The sequence below is a fragment of the Borostomias antarcticus genome (assembly GCF_949987555.1).
Source record: "Borostomias antarcticus genome assembly, chromosome: 23".
NCBI lineage: Eukaryota > Metazoa > Chordata > Actinopteri > Stomiiformes > Stomiidae > Borostomias > Borostomias antarcticus.
The window spans coordinates 15451602-15471876 of NC_140256.1; the positions used below are offsets into that span (position 1 = coordinate 15451602).

General features: G+C 47.3%; 2 protein-coding genes across 2 annotated transcripts; both read right to left on the reverse strand.

The window, feature by feature from the left end:
* LOC311324413 (peroxiredoxin-like 2C) lies at positions 1-1950 on the reverse strand (the record flags this gene model as incomplete). The annotated part of the gene is made up of 6 exons (XM_084456869.1): positions 1-131; positions 399-533; positions 656-761; positions 857-910; positions 1039-1107; positions 1894-1950. The coding sequence occupies 6 exons, from the start codon at positions 1948-1950 to the stop codon at positions 1-3; spliced, it is 552 nt and encodes a 183-aa protein (XP_084312995.1).
* Positions 1951-5403: 3453 nt separating this feature from the next.
* On the reverse strand, positions 5404-14153 carry LOC311324415 (peroxiredoxin-like 2C; the record flags this gene model as incomplete). Its single annotated transcript, XM_084456871.1, has 6 exons — positions 5404-5534; positions 10958-11092; positions 11231-11336; positions 11432-11485; positions 11614-11682; positions 13701-14153. 6 exons carry the CDS (start codon positions 14151-14153, stop codon positions 5404-5406), a joined length of 948 nt encoding a protein of 315 aa, XP_084312997.1.
* Positions 14154-20275: the final 6122 nt, after the last annotated feature.

Sequence of the window (20275 nt, forward strand, 5' to 3'; positions counted from 1 at the left end):
CTACACATGGATTATCCTTGGCCTGGCGCTGAGGTCCACAGTCCGCTGCACTCCGGCCATCTGTAGGAGCCAGGGGATGGGCATGTGGTCCAGACGGTTCAGGTCCAAATGGGCAAAATGCACCTCAGAGCCTGCGGAGCGAGACAGCCAGTCACAGCACAGCCAACCACGCCGCTCACTCACACTCTGCTTCGCTCACACAGAACGTGAGCTTTTGGAACCAGGAGGGTCATAAGGGTCAGAGAGGAACAGCACCAGCACAGGGAGCAGAGGAGAGGTCAGCAGGCTGACCAATGACCTTGCACAGCACAAGCTGTGACATTTTTTGAGAATTGCACGTTGCACACTTATCGTACACAACTTTGCGAATGGCATAATCACTTGTAGTAAGGCATTGCCTGGGCCTGCTATGAGGGCCCCCCCTTGTTGAAGGGGGTCTCCTTGGAAGTCGAACACTTGACTGGTCATGGCCCTCCACATGCTCTTCATATGGCCCACCAACATGCCTGACTTCACATGAGGGCTTGGGTTGGCTAAACACACACACATACACACAATGTATAAATGTGTAACCATAATTACATTGTTACAGTATAGTGGTACACAGCACACATTTGTGTGTGTACTAGTCACAATTAAGTGCTGACTTTTTCACCTGATTCCACAAATACATCCCCTCGTCGCATGCCAAGCTTTTTGTGAATGCATCTCTCTGGGTCCACATAGATTTCATGAGGGTATCCCGTCAGTGAGCAGAACTGCTGCAAGACATCAGGCAAGGCACCATTAAAGGGATATGACACCCAAAATAACAAACAGGAAAATAAATAACTGAGCTGTTGCAAATATGAGATACCTCTATATGGCGATGGGCAGATTGTCCAATCACAATCAGTCTGACGCCAGCTTCCTGGATAAAGACATCAGAGGTAGGATCACTTCATAATGGGAGCAAGATTAACAGCCTTTTATTAATAATTATCTTTCCACAACCTCTATGTCCAGGTGCCATATGGTCCCCAAAATGCATGTGCTCACCTCCAAAACCTCCCGAGGTATTCTGCTCAAGTCATCCACATATTCCTTACAAGTATAGCACAAGAAATTCTGTTGAAAGAGAGTAATTGATTTTACTCCCTAAATTCTCTAAAAGCCTTGCTATTAACCTGACGCACCAGATCTGTGTAGAGAAAAATAATAGAAGCTTACAAGATCAGGATGGTCTAAGACTAATTAGGGGCCTCAGTTCTTTCCCCCTACTATTCTCACTACACACGAACAGCTGCACCTCCAGCCATCAGTCCATGAAGCTCTTGAAGTTAGCAGACGACACCCCCCTCATAGGACTCATCTCTATGGGGACGAGTCCGCCTGCAGGTGGGAGAATGAGCAGCTGCTGTCCCTGTGCAGCTGGAACAACCTGGAGCTCAACGCTCTAAAGACAGTGGGAATGGTGGACGACTTCAGGAAGAACTCAGCTCCACTCTGACTCTGACTATGATGGTTCAATTCTACACCTCCATCATCGAGTCCATCCTCACGTCTCCATCACCACCTGGTTCCCCACCACTACAGTCAAGGACCAGAGTAATTAACGGTGGGTGATCGGGGGGGGGGGAGAAGGTGATCGGCTGCGCCCTGCCCTCCCTCCAGGCCCCGCCCCCCTCCAGACCCCGCCCTCCCTCCAGGCCCCGCACCCATCCAGGCCCCGCCCTCCCCCAGGCCCCACCCTCCCTCCAGGCCCCGCCCCCATCCAGGCCCCGCCCTCCCTCTAAGCTCTGCATGATTTCAGGGCGATGAAGCGGGCCAGAAAGATCATGGCCGACCCCTCCCACCGGGCTATGGCCTCTTCACACCGCCCCCCTCTGACAGGAGGCTGCGGTCCTCACAGACTAAAACTGTCCGACACAGGAACAGCCTTTTCCCCTCGGCCATCAGCCTCATCAACATGGCTCCCCTCTGACTCTCTCCCCTCTGACTCTCTCCCCTCTGACTCTCTCCCCTCTGACTCTCTCTCCTCTGACTCTCTCTCCTCTGACTCTCTCCCCTCTGACTCTCTCCCCTCTGACTCTCTCCCCTCTGACTCTCTCTCCTCTGACTTTCTCCCCTCTGACTCTCCCCTCTGACTCTCTCCCCTCTGACTTTCTCCCCTCTGACTCTCTCCCCTCTGACTCTCTCCCCTCTGACTCGCTCCCCTCTGACTCTCTCCCCTCTGACTCTCTCCCCTGCCCCCTGCATCTTTGCACTATACTGACTACTGCACTCACTCTTTTGTAGTCCAATTGCACTGCTAGTTTTGCACTGTGTTTGTATCTTGCACTGTCCTGTCCTGTCCTTGCACTTGTCCATTGTTGTATTGTTGTAAAGCACCACAGTGTTTAAAAAAATGTATCCTATTTAGGCTATATATAGTACAAATGGCAACAAATGAATTCTGATTCTGACCTGGTCCTAGATCTGTGATTGGAGGCTGCAGGCAAAGCCGCAAAAAGTAAGTAAGTAAGTAAGCAAATATTCATTGGCTCTACTCAAAAGTGAATCATCCAGTTCATAACCTGCTAAAGATTATCATGACTACTGTATGTTACTATATTTATAAATTCAGAATTATTGCTTATGCTTTCATAAGGATGAAAGGTGGAACATGAGGTCACTTTGTCCCTGTAGGAAAATAAATTGTATTAGAAAAAATATTGTAGGTAAAGGTGAGGTACTGTATGTTTGTTGTGACCAAAAATAGAAAAAATAAATCAGACAAATAAAGCCACAGTGTGGTGTGTTAGTTCCGAAAGGGAACGTTTTTGGTGACAAAAACAAATTCATCTCACATTATCCAACTGGGTGCACCCCACAGATAGAACACACACCATAATATTCTAATATAATGAGAAAAGGAACTAGAATGTCATGAAGATTCTAGAGATGATGTCACAGCTTTCTCCTATGACATAAGAATTGTTGCCATAACAATGACAACAAACCATAGGTCTTTGGAACATTCTGAAGATTCATAACACAAACCTCACCAAAGTGCAGACACTATTGAATTTCCTCTGAACTTTTGTGACTTCCCCGATGGCTTTTGGCCGTTTAAAGATTCTCATTGCAGCTGTTCTCTTAGTGGCTGCGATCAAGACTGAGCCTCCAGATATTGAGGCCTTCAGAGACGCCTTGATGCCTCCTATGGTCCCTAAACAATGGGCTGCTACTCCACCGGTTAGAGTGGACCAGGTCTTCATCACCCTCCACTTTGACTTCCTTAACTTCTCCACCTTCACTGAAACATCCCTGGCCCAGGAGACTGAGCTCAGAAGCTCTGAGGAAGAAGCAGTGATGGAGACCCTGCCCGTCTCCTCCAGCAGGACCAGGGCTCTGGGCGCTGGGACACAGATGGACACCAGCATGTTCTGGGACCTCTCAGCTAAGGCCTTGGATGGAATATCCTCTGTTGTGGGAGGACCGGCCCTAGCAGCAATCTGCTGTCTTCTGGGAGGAATCGGCCTGCTCTTTGGGATTACCATCAGGGCAGTCCTCCAGGTAGACTGGGCACCATGGAAGGGCTTTGAGGACCCAGGGGGGGCAGACAAGGCAATGGGAGGAGATGGATGATTAAACATTGCAGTAATTTAATTCCTTAATAATAGTTGTGTCCTCTCCTCAGGTTAAAAGCAGAGTAGACCAGGGACTGGGACAGGACAGAATGACGGACCAGAAGAGCAATACTTGTGTTGCTGAAAGCCCACTGGTGCCACGCCTTCAGCGCTGCCCGAACAAGAGAGCCAGACAGTCAAAGAGGAGGAGCCGAGGGGCCTGCTGATGACCATGTGACCACCAGCCCTTCAGCTGCAGGGAAGACCAGCATGACTGTCTCTCTCACTAAGGGAGACTGCAAATTAGAAATAAACAGCATATTTTATTGGCAAAAAAGATTTGCGGTCTGTACTTCAATCAGGAATCATTTGAGGCCCCATCAGCCAACACATAAATAAGTGATATTGCCTTTATCAAAAGATGAGGAATTTAAAATGAAATGCACAAGCCAAAAAGATTAATTCGGACTACTCCTTTCCTTCACAGTTACCTCTATAATCTAATCTATACCTCTAATATCTGCACCGGGATTCTATAGCAGTGCCACAATCACCATGTGTTGTGTGCATCACTAAGGGGATGAAAAGAGCATTAAACCAAATGAATGGGATAATCCTAATCCTTATACCCGCTTCTCTGGCGTTTTCCCGCCATGAACTAAACCCATAAAGCCCTGATATGGGTAGCCTAATACGCTACACAAGATAAAGAACTGATATGCTGTTATTGAATGATGACAAGTGAGCTAAATCTGTTCTAAAGCATACATGTTTGTATATGGTGATGATGATACACTTCTACACCTCCATCATGGAGTCCCTCCTCACCTCCTCCATCACCACCTGGTTCTTCACCGCCACAGACAAGGCTCAACTGAGTATCATCCGCTCTGCTCAGAGGCTGATTGGCTGCAACCAGCCTCATAAACAAGGCCATGCTAGACTACGGATAGTCAACTGCCAAATTGGGAACCTTATAATATCTAGCTGCATACCTAGGACTGTAATGGGGAAATAATGAGTGCTGATAAGATATTGTAAGGATAAGATATTGTAAGGATAAGATATTGTAAGGATAAGATATTGTAAGGATAAGATATTGTAAGGATAAGCAATAACTGCAATTCCAATGTACGTGTACCTGTAGGGCTACTTGTTACATATGGTGAAATAAACGTTCTGTTCTATTCTATTCACGGCCCGTGTCCCCCTCTGACTTCTGATACAGCTGTCATCCGAGGGACAGCTGTATTCCAGGGCAGCAGTTTTTCCAATGGTGACGTTGAGCAGGGCAAGTTCTGATCCTCTGTGACGTAGCCTAATGGTTCGGCCACCCCTCTGCTTCTACTTCACTGCAAAAACATTCTATTTGCCTCCGATTAAAGCAAGTCGCGTCTGCATGACAAATATAGTGACTGAATTTGCATCTTGCCTATGCAGGCTCCCGAACAATCCGAGATATGAAACTTTATTTACAATATCAGTTATGGACAATGGCATACACATCAGTATGGCAAATCAGCAGATTACATCATTATATTCCAAAAGCCGCCAATGGTCACAAAGTCAACATAAGCAGTCTAGTCCTGCAGTATTACCCCAAATAGTCCTAAACTGGATCCCGATTCACGTCCACTACCGTGTCACTCCCATCCCAGCCGTAGACCTGTAATGTGTTCTGTGATGCCAAGTCTACGCTACCCTACTTTGCCAAGCAAGACAGACCATAACAACAAAGATGGCGAGAGCCGAGGCACACTGCTATTGATGCCGGCCAGGGGCGGGGGGCAGCTTGGCATGGGCTACAAGCGGGCTACACATGGATTATCCTTGGCCTGGCGCTGAGGTCCACAGTCCGCTGCACTCCGGCCATCTGTAGGAGCCAGGGGATGGGCATGTGGTCCAGACGGTTCAGGTCCAAATGGGCAAAATGCACCTCAGAGCCTGCGGAGCGAGAGACAGCCAGTCACAGCACAGCCAACCACGCCGCTCACTCACACTCTGCTTCGCTCACACAGAACGTGAGCTTGTGGAACCAGGAGGGTCGTACGGGTCAGAGAGGAACAGCACCAGCACAGGGAGCAGAGGAGAGGTCAGGAGAGGTCAGCAGTCTGACCAATGACCTTGCACAGCACAAGCTGGGCCATTTTTGGAGAATTGCTCGTTGCACACTTATCGTACACAACTTTGCAATGGCATAATCACTTGTAGTAAGGTGTGATAGTAATTTAACTGATCTAGTCAAAAGGATTTACCAAGATTCGCTCAAAAGGTTAAGTCTGGTTTATTGTGAAAAACATACGAGCGCAAGGACTTCCTGAACAACGAGTGGTTAGTCAGCGAAGTGCCCGTTTGGTCTTCTGCTGTGGCTTATATGCAGTCAAAACACAGGTAAGGTCCTTCCAGGATGTGATTGGCTACTGCATTGTACATCATATGAAATGGCAGGCGTGGCCAAGAGTACAGACATGTGACATGAGAAAAAGGGCGGCAATTGGGGACAAAGGATGGTTATTCTATTGTAGACAGATGGCCTTCTGGAAGCCATTTTGTATGTTAGCACAGCTATGTGAATATTTGGGGGAGGTGATGAATTACAAAAGGAGTGAGAGGACAAAGGTTTAAGGTGTTTGGATGTAAATTCCTGGGTGTTTGGATGTAAATTCCTGAACAATCCCCCATTTGTGCCTGAACAGGTACACAAAAATAAAATATAAAATCCAAACACAAAGTTTAAACATTCAGCTATGCTATACATGTGGAAAGGAAATAATCTCTCCACTAGGTGGAGCAAAAAAAAAACAAAAAAAAAGATTATTTTCTTTCCACGTGCAAAATCACACAACAAAACCCCTTGTTTCAGAAATTTGACAGGAAACACGGTAAAAAAGATGACATGATTATACTATTTATAGTCTAAGAGTGGACAACCATTCACCAAAAAACCTTGATTTAAAGTTTGAACAAGGCAAAAAGATAAATGGTTACCAGTGTAAGAAGGGCAAAAAACCTCTTGGTCAATTTAGAGGAAAAACCCAAACTTATTTATCAACTCATGTTTCAACCATTGTAACTCTTGTAAACAAATATGATATTTTTTTCAAGATAATTTCAAAGTTCATTCACTCTTGTTGTGAATAATCGCATGTAATTTCCTCTGGATCATAGCTTCCATGTTTGCGTCTCTGAATGTTTAATGTAGGTTCCAGTGTGTGCGGTTAGAGGTGCAGTCATTGCTGTTGAGATTGTCCACGTTGTCATACCACAACCACGAGAAGGAGGTGATCAGCAAGGTCAGTCTCCGATTGTTCATCAGAGGAGAGGAGAGTGTGGCGGGAGAGGAGAGTGTGGCGGTGACCATCAAGGTCACTCTCCGATTACTCATCAGAGGAGAGGACAGTGTGGCGGTGACTGTCAAGGTCACTCTCCGATTGTTCTTGAGATCTCTGGTTCGGCTGCATGGACCGTCCTCTCAGCTACTTTTTACAGCTATTCCACACAGGCCAGAATGTCCTGGTGCTGATTGTTCCATCTTTGACGGGTAGGTTCCTCCCGCAACATCTACTTCTCTTCCATGTTTTCTGGCCTGTTCTCAGGCTGCTCATCTGTTCCTGGTAGTCTGTCTTCCCATTGGGCAGGTCTGCATAGAGCGGTCAGCCAGCGAGCTCTCGGAAGGTGAGGAGGGAGTCCCTGTCCTGGTCCAGCAGGGTGAAGGTGCGCAGCCAGGGCGCCAGCAGCACGTACAGGCTCTTGAACTGAACCCGGTCCACACGGTACTGCTCCACGTAGGGCCGGCCCGGGTCGTGCTGCTGGAGGGCCACCTCGGCGCTCCCGCTCCCCCAGTACAGGCTGATGAAGTGCTCCGTCTGTGGATCCACAGATGAGAGAGACAAACAGAGACAAAACAGAAGAGAAAAAAGGAGAGTCCTCTGGTCTGGTTTCCCTGTTCCCCTTTGAGTCCTCTGGTCTGGTCTCCCTGTTTCCCTCTTTGGTCAGGAACGGTTATCAGCAGTCTGTTGGGAGATACTCAGAAACATGGTTAAGTGCAAGCTCCTGCTTTGGGGAAAAATTGTGTTATTCAGTCAGGAAAACTTAAACAGGGTGTCTGTTCAAGTGTCATTAGAGCCAGTCAGTTCGTATCTAGGCTCTGCAGTAGCCTACAGTGACATCAGGGGCAGTGTTAGAATGACTTTAACACGCTCAGTCCCCAGTCATGATCAAGGCAATTGGATTTGGCTCTAGAATTTCTCTCGCGATTTTATGAAATGAAAAAACACATTCTCGTCTCAACAAAATAACACCCCTTAAGGGTAGAAACAAATTTCCTGAAGTCAGGATAAAACAGAGGTGGGGGAAAAAAATGCATCACTCAAATAAAATGACACTAAAATGAACTGGCTTCACTTACAATTAAGAAAACATAAATTATCAATTAATCAAAAAATCCATCAAAGCTTCATTTGTATAGCTAAAAATTGTATATCTAAAAACTTCCCTCTTCTGCATTTGAGGACAGAGTATTGGGCCCGCTTCGGACAAAAATGGTCTCTTCCCTATGTCATACTTATCTGTCGCTCACAGTGAGTTGGTGACATGGCATTGGTCCTGCATCCCACGAACCACAGATCGCCCATCTGTAGAGAAACAGGCCGGTAACCCCCATCTCCACCTCCGGTCCTGTGTCGTCTCCTGGTTCGGCACTCACCCATCACTCCCGGAACGACAGTTGTCTGTAAAACACTCAGAAAAACACTCAGCCCCGATGAATGTGCCTCAAACTATAAACATGAGATATTTAACATAAACATTAAAAATATATAATTGGGTTAGGAGATGCTGTATTCAGGTTAAGACACTGGCAAACATTATCTATCCCCCCACTATCATGTACAAACCTTACGTCCTCAGCTACATCTGTCTCGTCCTGTTTATTTACCTTAAAAAAATGGGTCTATATTGGCTAGTTAAAATCTACCTTGTGGGTTGTTCAAGGGAACTCCAGCAGGTGGCGCTGGACCCCAGGTCTGAGAATTCTCCATTTCTTTTATCTTGCGGTAACTGTGACACTGTGCCATCCAGTGACCATACTGACCACAATGGTAACATGAATCGTCTCTGTCTTTACTTCGATTATACCTTTTTCCTCGCCTAACCCTACCAGAACGCTTCCCATTGTTTCTCTGTCGCCCCTCTGGTCGTTGTTGGTTGGGAGCAGACGGAAAAACAGAGTTGGGAGGCGGGGCGGCAGCTACAACAGCGAGTGAAACAGACATAGTTCGGGAAAGAGGTGTGAGCTCTGAGTGCCGAGTCGGCGTGATAGAGTTCAAAACGGAATGACTAGGAGGGGGGAGGGACTCTGAATATTCCTCTCTCTGATTAACTTTGTCAGCTACGCTTCTTTTTGACTTGAAAAAACACTCGTGTGCGACTATTTCCCACTTCCTGAATGCATTCCAATCTATCGCATTTCCAGGCTCCCTTCCTAACCTAGTCATCTCAAACGCCTGTAACTGAGCCCTAACAGTCGCTAACTCACTAATATTGAGTGTACCGGACAGGGGGAAATCAGAATGCTTCGCCCAGATCAAATACTGTACACAAGCATCATCCCAAAACCTTTGCGCAACAATCTTAGCTGGCCCAGACAGCGAACTAGTATTGGTATTCATAATTAACACAATACCCTACAGCCTATAATTCAAAACTAACGGTGAAAAGAAAAGTATAGTTAAACACAGGCGGGAAATAAACAAGGAATATTCAAGGAATACAATTTCGAAAGAAACAAAGACACATTAAACCGCTAAATAACTCACCCAGTCAACTGGTCCTTTGTTCTCTGGCTCGATGGCGGATCACCGGGAGAGCGGAGTGGTGTTTTCCTGCGTCTCCCAGACAACCAGCTAGCCTACTGTAAATCTAGCAGTTACGAATTTAACAGTCTAAAGAGTGTACAAAATACTTACAATACTTTACCTGGATCAATGGCGCGCTTAACAAACAATACAAGGCAAGAGCCGAGGCTCAAACAGTAAACAACAAACTAACAACCCCGTGCACATACAAGACAGAGCCGAAACTCCAACAGTAAAACAGCAGACTAACACGGGGACGCAAAACAAAGAACGACCAAAGATGACGAAAAGAGGACGAACACACGACTTAACACACAACAAGCATGCCTGGCTGCACCAGCCACTTAGTCAAAGCTAAACTTAGTTTAGGTTGACTAAACCACCCGGGATCAAAGGGACAAACGCTTCTACCAGAAACGCGGGTCGGACTAACATACCAAAACCACTCCCGTAGCTACCCTCGCTGAGAAAAAAAAATACAACGGTACAACCTTCGCTGAGAAAAAATACAACGGTACAACTCCTACGACCGGTCAAAGGGAAACACGTTCTGTGCCAACTCTTTGGCGTATTAACTCAAAAACCCGTTCTAAGCTGCAACCGATAAACAACCTGAATTGTACATCAACTACAGGGGAACAAATTCACGAGACCAAAACTCACACTTCTTCTGAACGGCATATACCCTCGTAACGAAACAAGGACGAAATCAAAGGACAATATAATATATAAATATATCTATTGCTGTTCACATCTCCTTGGATAGTTACTTACTTATAAAATACCCACGCCGGGGTTTCTGTTTTCAATAATCCAGACCAACACAATCTGAACCAAAACCATGGCAAATAACAAGCATAAAAGGATTCGTTTTTCAACGTACCGTGAGTCTAGCCGAGTGGAACCAACGGCGGACTTCTCCGAACCAGTGCGCATAGACGCAAAGAGAGAAGTTTTCCAGAGCGGCTACCGCTCCGCACGTCTGCGTCCTTTGGTTCCACCCCAGGCGAACCCCACGGCAGTCGATCCCATCCCCGTCGCCAACTGTGATAGTAATTTAACTGATCTAGTCAAAAGGATTTACCAAGATTCGCTCAAAAGGTTAAGTCTGGTTTATTGTGAAAAACATACGAGCGCAAGGACTTCCTGAACAACGAGTGGTTAGTCAGCGAAGTGCCCGTTTGGTCTTCTGCTGTGGCTTATATGCAGTCAAAACACAGGTAAGGTCCTTCCAGGATGTGATTGGCTACTGCATTGTACATCATATGAAATGGCAGGCGTGGCCAAGAGTACAGACATGTGACATGAGAAAAAGGGCGGCAATTGGGGACAAAGGATGGTTATTCTATTGTAGACAGATGGCCTTCTGGAAGCCATTTTGTATGTTAGCACAGCTATGTGAATATTTGGGGGGGGTGATGAATTACAAAAGGAGTGAGAGGACAAAGGTTTAAGGTGTTTGGATGTAAATTCCTGGGTGTTTGGATGTAAATTCCTGAACAAAGGCATTACCAGGGCCTGCTATGAGGGCCCCCCCTTGTTGAAGTGGGTCTCCTTGGAAGTCGAACACTTGACTGGTCATGGCCCTCCACATGCTCTTCATATGGCCCACCAACATGCCTGACTTCACATGAGGGCTTGGGTTGGCTAAACACACACGCATACACACACACACGCACACACACAATGTATAAATGTGTAACCATAATTACATTGTTACAGTATAGTGGTACACAGCACACATTTGTGTGTGTAATAGTCACAATTAAGTGCTGACTTTTTCACCTGATTCCACAAATACATACCCTCGTCGCATGCCAAGCTTTTTGTGAATGCATCTCTCTGGGTCCACATAGATTTCATGAGGGTATCCCGTCAGTGAGCAGAACTGCTGCAAGACATCAGGCAAGGCACCATTAAAGGGATATGACACCCAAAATAACAAACAGGAAAATAAATAACTGAGCTGTTGCAAATATGAGATACCTCTATATGGCGATGGGCAGATTGTCCAATCACAATCAGTCTGATGCCAGCTTCCTTGATAAAGACATCAGAGGTAGGATCACTTCATAATGGGAGCAAGATTAACAGCCTTTTATTAATAATTATCTTTCCCCAACCTCTATGTCCAGGTGCCATATGGTCCCCAAAATGCATGTGCTCACCTCCAAAACCTCCCAAAGTATTCTGCTCAAGTCATCCACATATTCCTTACAAGTATAGCACAAGAAATTCTGTTGAAAGAGAGTAATTGATTTTACTCCTTAAATTCTCTAAAAGCGTTTGCCTTTTGCTATTAACCTGACGCACCAGATCTGTGTAGAGAAAAATAATAGAAGCTTGCAAGATCAGGATGGTCTAAGGCTAATTAGGGGCCTCAGTTCTTTCCCCCTACTATTCTCACTACACACGAACAGCTGCACCTCCAGCCATCAGTCCATGAAGCTCTTGAAGTTAGCAGACGACACCCCCCTCATAGGACTCATCTCTATGGGGACGAGTCCGCCTGCAGGTGGGAGAATGAGCAGCTGCTGTCCTGGTGCAGCTGGAACAACCTGGAGCTCAACGCTCTAAAGACAGTGGGAATGGTGGACGACTTCAGGAAGAACTCAGCTCCACTCTGACTCTGACTATGATGGTTCAATTCTACACCTCCATCATCGAGTCCATCCTCACGTCTCCATCACCACCTGGTTCCCCACCGCTACAGTCAAGGACCAGAGTAATTAACGGTGGGTGATCGGGGGGGGGGAGAAGGTGATCGGCTGCGCCCTGCCCTCCCTCCAGGCCCCGCCCCCCTCCAGACCCCGCCCTCCCTCCAGGCCCGCCCCCATCCAGGCCCCGCCCTCCCCCAGGCCCCGCCCTCCATCCAGGCCCCGCCCCCTCCAGGCCCCACCCTCCCCCAGGCCCCACCCTCCCTCCAGGCACCTGCCCCCATCCATGCCCCGCCCTCCCTCTAAGCTCTGCATGATTTCAGGGCGATGAAGCGGGCCAGAAAGATCATGGCCGACCCCTCCCACCCGGGCTATGGCCTCTTCACACCGCCCCCCTCTGGCAGGAGGCTGTGGTCCTCACAGACTAAAACTGTCCGACACAGGAACAGCTTTTTCCCCTCGGCCATCAGCCTCATCAACATGGCTCCCCTCTGACTCTCTCCCCTCTGACTCTCCCCTCTGACTCTCTCCCCTCAGACTCTCTCCCCTCTGACTCTCTCTCCTCTGACTCTCTCCCCTCTGACTCTCTCCCCTCTGAGTCTCTCTCCTCTGACTCTCTCCCCTCTGACTCTCTCTCCTCTGACTCTCTCCCCTCTGACTCTCTCTCCTCTGACTCTCTCCCCTCTGACTCTCTCCCCTCTGACTCTCTCTCCTCTGACTCTCTCCCCTCTGACTCTCTCCCCTCTGACTCTCTCCCCCGCCCCCTGCATCTTTGCACTATACTGACTACTGCACTCACTCTTTTGTAGTCCAATTGCACTGCTAGTTTTGCACTGTGTTTGTATCTTGCACTGTCCTGTCCTGTCCTTGCACTTGTCCATTATTGTATTGTTGTAAAGCACCACAGTGTTAAAAAAAAATATCCTATTTAGGCTATATATAGTACAAATGGCAACAAATGAATTCTGATTCTGACCTGGTCCTAGATCTGTGATTGGAGGCTGCAGGCAAAGCCGCAAAAAGTAAGTAAGTAAGTAAGCAAATATTCATTGGCTCTACTCAAAAGTGAATCATCCAGTTCATAACCTGCTAGAGATTATCATGACTACTGTATGTTACTATATTTATAAATTCAGAATTATTGCTTATGCTTTCATAAGGATGAAAGATGGAACATAAGGTCACTTTGTCCATGTAGGAAAATAAATTGTATTAGAAAAAATATTGTAGGTAAAGGTGAGGTACTGTATGTTTGTTGTGACCAAAAATAGAAAAAAAAATCAGACAAATAAAGCCACAGTGTGGTGTGTTAGTTCCGAAAGGGAACGTTTTTGGTGACAAAAACAAATTCATCTCACATTATCCAACTGGGTGCACCCCACAGATAGAACACACACCATAATATTCTAATATTATGAGAAAAGGAACTAGAATGTCATGAAGATTCTAGAGATGATGTCACAGCTTTCTCCTATGACATAAGAATTGTTGCCATAACAATGACAACAAACCATAGGTCTTTGGAACATTCTGAAGATTCATAACACAAACCTCACCAAAGTGCAGACACTATTGAATTTCCTCTGAACTTTTCTGACTTCCCCGATGGCTTTTGGCCGTTTAAAGATTCTCATTGCAGCTGTTCTCTTAGTGGCGGCGATCAAGACTGAGCCTCCAGATATTGAGGCCTTCAGAGACGCCTTGATGCCTCCTATGGTCCCTAAACAATGGGCTGCTACTCCACCGGTTAGAGTGGACCGGGTCTTCATCACCCTCCACTTTGACTTCCTGGACTTCTCCACCTTCACTGAAACATCCCTGGCCCAGGAGACTGAGCTCAGAAGCTCTGAGGAAGAAGCAGTGATGGAGACCCTGCCCGTCTCCTCCAGCAGGACCAGGGCTCTGGGCGCTGGGACACAGATGGACACCAGCATGTTCTGGGACCTCTCAGCTAAGGCCTTGGCTGGAATATCCTCTGTTGTGGGAGGACCGGCCCTAGCAGCAATCTGCTGTCTTCTGGGAGGAATCGGCCTGCTCTTTGGGATTACCATCAGGGCAGTCCTCCAGGTAGACTGGGCACCATGGAAGGGCTTTGAGGACCCAGGGGGGGCAGACAAGGCAATGGGAGGAGATGGATGATTAAACATTGCAGTAAATGAATTCCTTAATACTAGTTGTGTCCTCTCCTCAGGTTAAAAGCAGAGTGGACCAGGGACTGGGACAGGACAGAATGACGGACCAGAAGAGCAATACTTGTGTTGCTGAAAGCCCACTGGTGCCACGCCTTCAGCGCTGCCCGAACAAGAGAGCCAGACAGTCAAAGAGGAGGGGCCGAGGGGCCTGCTGATGACCATGTGACCACCAGCCCTTCAGCTGCAGGGAAGACCAGCATGACTGTCTCTCTCACTAAGGGAGACTGCAAATTAGAAATAAACAGCATATTTTATTGGCAAAAAAGATTTGCGGTCTGTACTTCAATCAGGAATCATTTGAGGCCCCATCAGCCAACACATAAACAAGTGATATTGTCAAAAGATGAGGAATTTAAAATGAAATGCACAAGCCAAAAAGATTAATTCAGACTACTCCTTCTTTCCTTCACAGTTACCTCTATAATCTAATCTATACCTCTAATATCTGCACCGGGATTCTATAGCAGTGCCACAATCACCATGTGCTGTGTGCATCACTAAGGGGATGAAAAGAGCATTAAACCAAATGAATGGGATAATCCTAATCCTTATACTCGCTTCTCTGGCGTTTTCCCGTCATGAACTAAACCCATAAAGCCCTGATATGGGTAGCCTAATACGCTACACAAGATAAAGAACTGATATGCTGTTATTGAATGATGACAAGTGAGCTAAATCTGTTCTAAAGCATACATGTTTGTATATGGTGATGATGATACACTTCTACACCTCCATCATGGAGTCCCTCCTCACCTCCTCCATCACCACCTGGTTCTTCACCGCCACAGACAAGGCTCAACTGAGTATCATCCGCTCTGCTCAGAGGCTGATTGGCTGCAACCAGCCTCATAAACAAGGCCATGCTAGACTACGGATAGTCAATATCCAAATTGGGAACCTTATAATATCTAGCTGCATACCTAGGACTGTAATGGGGAAATAATGAGTGCTGATAAGATATTGTAAGGATAAGATATTATAAGGATAAGATATTGTAAGGATAAGATATTGTAAGGATAAGATATTGTAAGGATAAGCAATAACTACAATTCCAATGTACGTGTACCTGTAGGGCTACTTGTTACATATGGTGAAATAAACGTTCTGTTCTATTCTATTCACGGCCCGTGTCCCCCTCTGACTTCTGATACAGCTGTCATCCGAGGGACAGCTGTATTCCAGGGCAGCAGTTTTTCCAATGGTGACGTTGAGCAGGGCAAGTTCTGATCCTCTGTGACGTAGCCTAATGGTTCGGCCACCCCTCTGCTTCTACTTCACTGCAAAAACATTCTATTTGCCTCCGATTAAAGCAAGTCGCGTCTGCATGACAAATATAGTGACTGAATTTGCATCTTGCCTATGCAGGCTCCCGAACAATCCGAGATATGAAACTTTATTTACAATATCAGTTATGGACAATGGCATACACATCAGTATGGCAAATCAGCAGATTACATCATTATATTCCAAAAGCCGCCAATGGTCACAAAGTCAACATAAGCAGTCTAGTCCTGCAGTATTACCCCAAATAGTCCTAAACTGGATCCCGATTCACGTCCACTACCGTGTCACTCCCATCCCAGCCGTAGACCTGTAATGTGTTCTGTGATGCCAAGTCTACGCTACCCTACTTTGCCAAGCAAGACAGACCATAACAACAAAGATGGCGAGAGCCGAGGCACACTGCTATTGATGCCGGCCAGGGGCGGGGGGCAGCTTGGCATGGGCTACAAGCGGGCTACACATGGATTATCCTTGGCCTGGCGCTGAGGTCCACAGTCCGCTGCACTCCGGCCATCTGTAGGAGCCAGGGGATGGGCATGTGGTCCAGACGGTTCAGGTCCAAATGGGCAAAATGCACCTCAGAGCCTGCGGAGCGAGAGACAGCCAGTCACAGCACAGCCAACCACGCCGCTCACTCACACTCTGCTTCGCTCACACAGAACGTGAGCTTGTGGAACCAGGACGGTCGTACGAGTCAGAGAGGAACAGCACCAGCACAGGGAGCAGAGGAGAGGTCAGCAGTCTGACCAATGACCTTGCACAGCACAAGCTGTGACATTTTTGTAGAATGGCTCGTTGCACACTTATCGTACACAACTTTGCGAATGGCATAATCACTTGTAGTAAGGCATTACCTGGGCCTGCTATGAGGGCCCCCCCTTGTTGAAGTGGGTCTCCTTGGAAGTCGAACACTTGACTGGTCATGGCCCTCCACATGCTCTTCATATGGCCCACCAACATGCCTGACTTCACATGAGGGCTTGGGTTGGCTAAACACACACACATACACACACACACACACACACACACGCACACACACACACACACACGCACACACACAATGTATAAATGTGTAACCATAATTACATTGTTACAGTATAGTGGTACACAGCACACATTTGTGTGTTTAGTAGTCACAATCAAGTGCTGACTTTTTCACCTGATTCCACAAATACATCCCCTCGTCGCATGCCAAGCTTTTTGTGAATGCATCTCTCTGGGTCCACATAGATTTCATGAGGGTATCCCGTCAGTGAGCAGAACTGCTGCAAGACATCAGGCAAGGCACCATTAAAGGGATATGACACCCAAAATAACAAACAGGAAAATAAATAACTGAGCTGTTGCAAATATGAGAAACCTCTATATGGCGATGGGCAGATTGTCCAATCACAATCAGTCTGATGCCAGCTTCCTGGATAAAGACATCAGAGGTAGGATCACTTCATAATGGGAGCAAGATTAACAGCCTTTAATTAATAATTATCTTTCCCCAACCTCTATGTCCAGGTGCCATATGGTCCCCAAAATGCATGTGCTCACCTCCAAAACCTCCCGAGGTATTCTGCTCAAGTCATCCACATATTCCTTACAAGTATAGCACAAGAAATTCTGTTGAAAGAGAGTAATTGATTTTACTCCTTTAATTCTCTTAAAGCCTTGATATTAACCTGACGCACCAGATCTGTGTAGAGAAAAATAATATAAGCTTGAGACGGGTGACATTCACCACTCTGACATCCTCTCCAGTGTCTTCCAATGCAATCTGATAGGTAAGGGCACCCACTCTCTGTATGACACGGTAAGGTCCCTTCCATCGCGGGGCTATTTTCGCAGAGAAGGACTTTTCAGCTTTAGAGTACGGGTGGGTGCGCATCCAGACTCGGTCTCGATCCTTATACTCCACTTCCCTCCGATGTTTGTCATAGTTTTTCTTCTGTTTCTGTCTAGCGTTCTTGAGCTTGCTGGTGACAAAGTCTTTTAGCTCACACAGCTGGGCAACCTTTCCAAATGCTGGGGCGTCAGGAGTGCACTCTCGGGGCAGCAACAGAACCTCCATGGGTCCCCTGAGAGGCCGGTTGAGGTTCACCTCAGCAGGTGTCACTCCGGTGGATTCGTGGACAGCAGAGTTCAATGCAAACCGGAATTCGGGTAGGTATTTATCCCAGTGCTTATGGTTGTCATCAACATAGGAGGCAATCATGGTTCTTAAATTCCGGTTGATCCTTTCTGTTAGGTTTGTCTGCGGGTGATAAGCGGTCGTCCTCTTCGGACCCACGTTCCACTGCTTGCAGACACTTTCAAAGACAGAGGAAACAAACTGTGAGCCCTGGTCTGAAAGGATGAAGTTTGGTACTCCCCAGCGGGTTAGGATTTCTTCTGTGAGCACCTTGGACACAGTCTCAGCAGTTGCACATCGTAGTGGGAAAAGCTCCACCCATCGTGAGTAGTAATCTACAAATACCAAGAGGTAGACATTTCCCTTGGAGCTTCTAGGGAAAGGGCCCATCAGGTCAACCCCCAACATCTCCCAAGGGCTATGGACGACAGTCTGTTGGAGTTTTCCAGCAGGTTTCCGGCTTTCCGGCTTGTGTTGTTGGCATATCTGACAGCATTGGACATAATGTTTGACATCTAAGCTTAGGTTTGGCCAATACACCAAGGCTTGCAATCTTTTATAGGTTTTGAACCTCCCCAGATGGCCAGCCAAGAGGTCCTCATGGAAGAGCTGCAGCAGTTGGGTTCGTAGCGGTGATGGTATATATACCTGGTACAGCGTCTTATGAGGCAGCTGCACCACTCGGTATACCTTGTCCTCCAAGATGGTATATTTGGTAGCCGAGTTCTCCACAACTTCACCCTGATCCACAATAGACTGGTACAATTTCCGTACGTCTGGGTCTGCTTGTTGAGCCTTCCAGAGGGCTTCGTCTGAGATCTGCAGGTCTTTCACCAGATCCAGCTTGAAGGACAGGACAGAGGCACAGGTGGGCAAGGGAGGACTATGTCCATCAGCTGGGGCTCTGGACAGCGCATCAGGCACCGTATTGTACTTTCCCTTCCTGTACTCCACTGAAAAAATGAACTCCTGGAGACGTAAGGCCCACCTGATGAGACGGGTGCTGGGTTTCTGGGTCTTGAAAACCCACACCAAAGAGGAGTGGTCCGTCACAACAGAGAACAGCCTTCCTTCCAGGTAGTATCTCCATTTTTCCAACGCCCAGACGACTGCCAGACACTCCTGCTCGGTGGTGGAATAGTTCCTTTCAGCGGTGTTCAGACTGCGACTGGCGTATGCTAGAACCTCTTCGGTCCCAAGTCCCGTCTGCTGAACCAGAACTGCACCAAGGCCAACCTCGCTGGCGTCGGTGTAGACAATGAAGGGCAGGTTAAAGTTTGGATGTCCCAGTATGGGCGGGGACACAAGGCAGCGTTTCAGGGTCTCAAAGGCATCCTGGCACTTCGGCGTCCAGATAAACTTGGCTCCCTTGCGCTTCATTGCATTCAGAGGCTCTGCCAGCTGGGAGAAGTTAGGCACGAACCTGTGGTACCACCCTGACATTCCTAGAAACCTCTGGACTTCCTTGAGGTTCCTCGGGACAGGGAAATCCTGTACAGCCTGTGTCTTCTCTGTATCCACCTGAACACCAACTGCAGAGACGACATGGCCCAGGAAGTTAAGGGAAGATCGGAAGAAATGACTCTTTTGCATATTGACTGTCAGTTTGGCATTCCTCAGAGCATTGAAACCAGCTTGAATGTCGTAGAAGTGTTGTTGCCAGGTTGGGGAGTAAATTATGATGTCGTCAAGGTATACAAAGCAGATTCTCCCACGAAGCTTCCCAAGGGTAATTTCCATGAGCCGCTGGAAAGTGGCTGGGGTGTTTTTTAGGCCAAAGGGCATGACTTTAAATTGGAAGACACTGGAGAGGATGTCAGAGTGGTGAATGTCACCCGTCTCAAGCCCTGCTATCCCTCTGCCAAGGAAATGGAGGACCAACAAAGTCGTTCAGACCGACAGCGTGTCCTGGACATTTTTGCTGAAGAGAGTGGAGATGAGGAGTTTCTGGGTTTCAACTCTACGGCTGAGGGGATGGAGGACCAATGCCGCTCGGACCGCCAGAGGATCCTGGACATTTTTGCAGAGGAGAGCGAGGATGGAGAATTCCTTGGTTTTGAGTGAAGTAACGCCTCCCTGCCGTCTGGCTTTCTTCAAAGGGGGGGGAGTGTGACGATTCCGTCTCGGTCACCGCCCTACCCGATGTAGTTGACTCCCAAACCATCACTCACTTTTTTCCACCAATCATCTGTCACCGAATCCACTCAACCAATTCCAGTGGTTTATTTAGAGGCTCTTCCCTTTTTCCCTAGAAGCTTGCGACAAAACAAGGAAGTGGCTAGACCGTCCTTTGTTTGAATTGTTTCATTGATACTCAATGCCGTGGAATAATAACCACCCAAAGAATAGCATTCAGCTACGGGATTTACAAACCTAACTAGCGATTATTCACTGTAGCCTACTGCTGAAACTTACGGGGTGACAGTGACGGTGTCGTGAGTTGAATTGTCCCTTCGTGGTTTCCATTTTTTATGTTTTTATGTTTTATGTTATATTCAATGCTTTGCTTGAATATATTTTGATTTTGATATATAAAACAGGCCCCCCCTCCCTCCAGGCCCCACCCCCCATCCAGGCC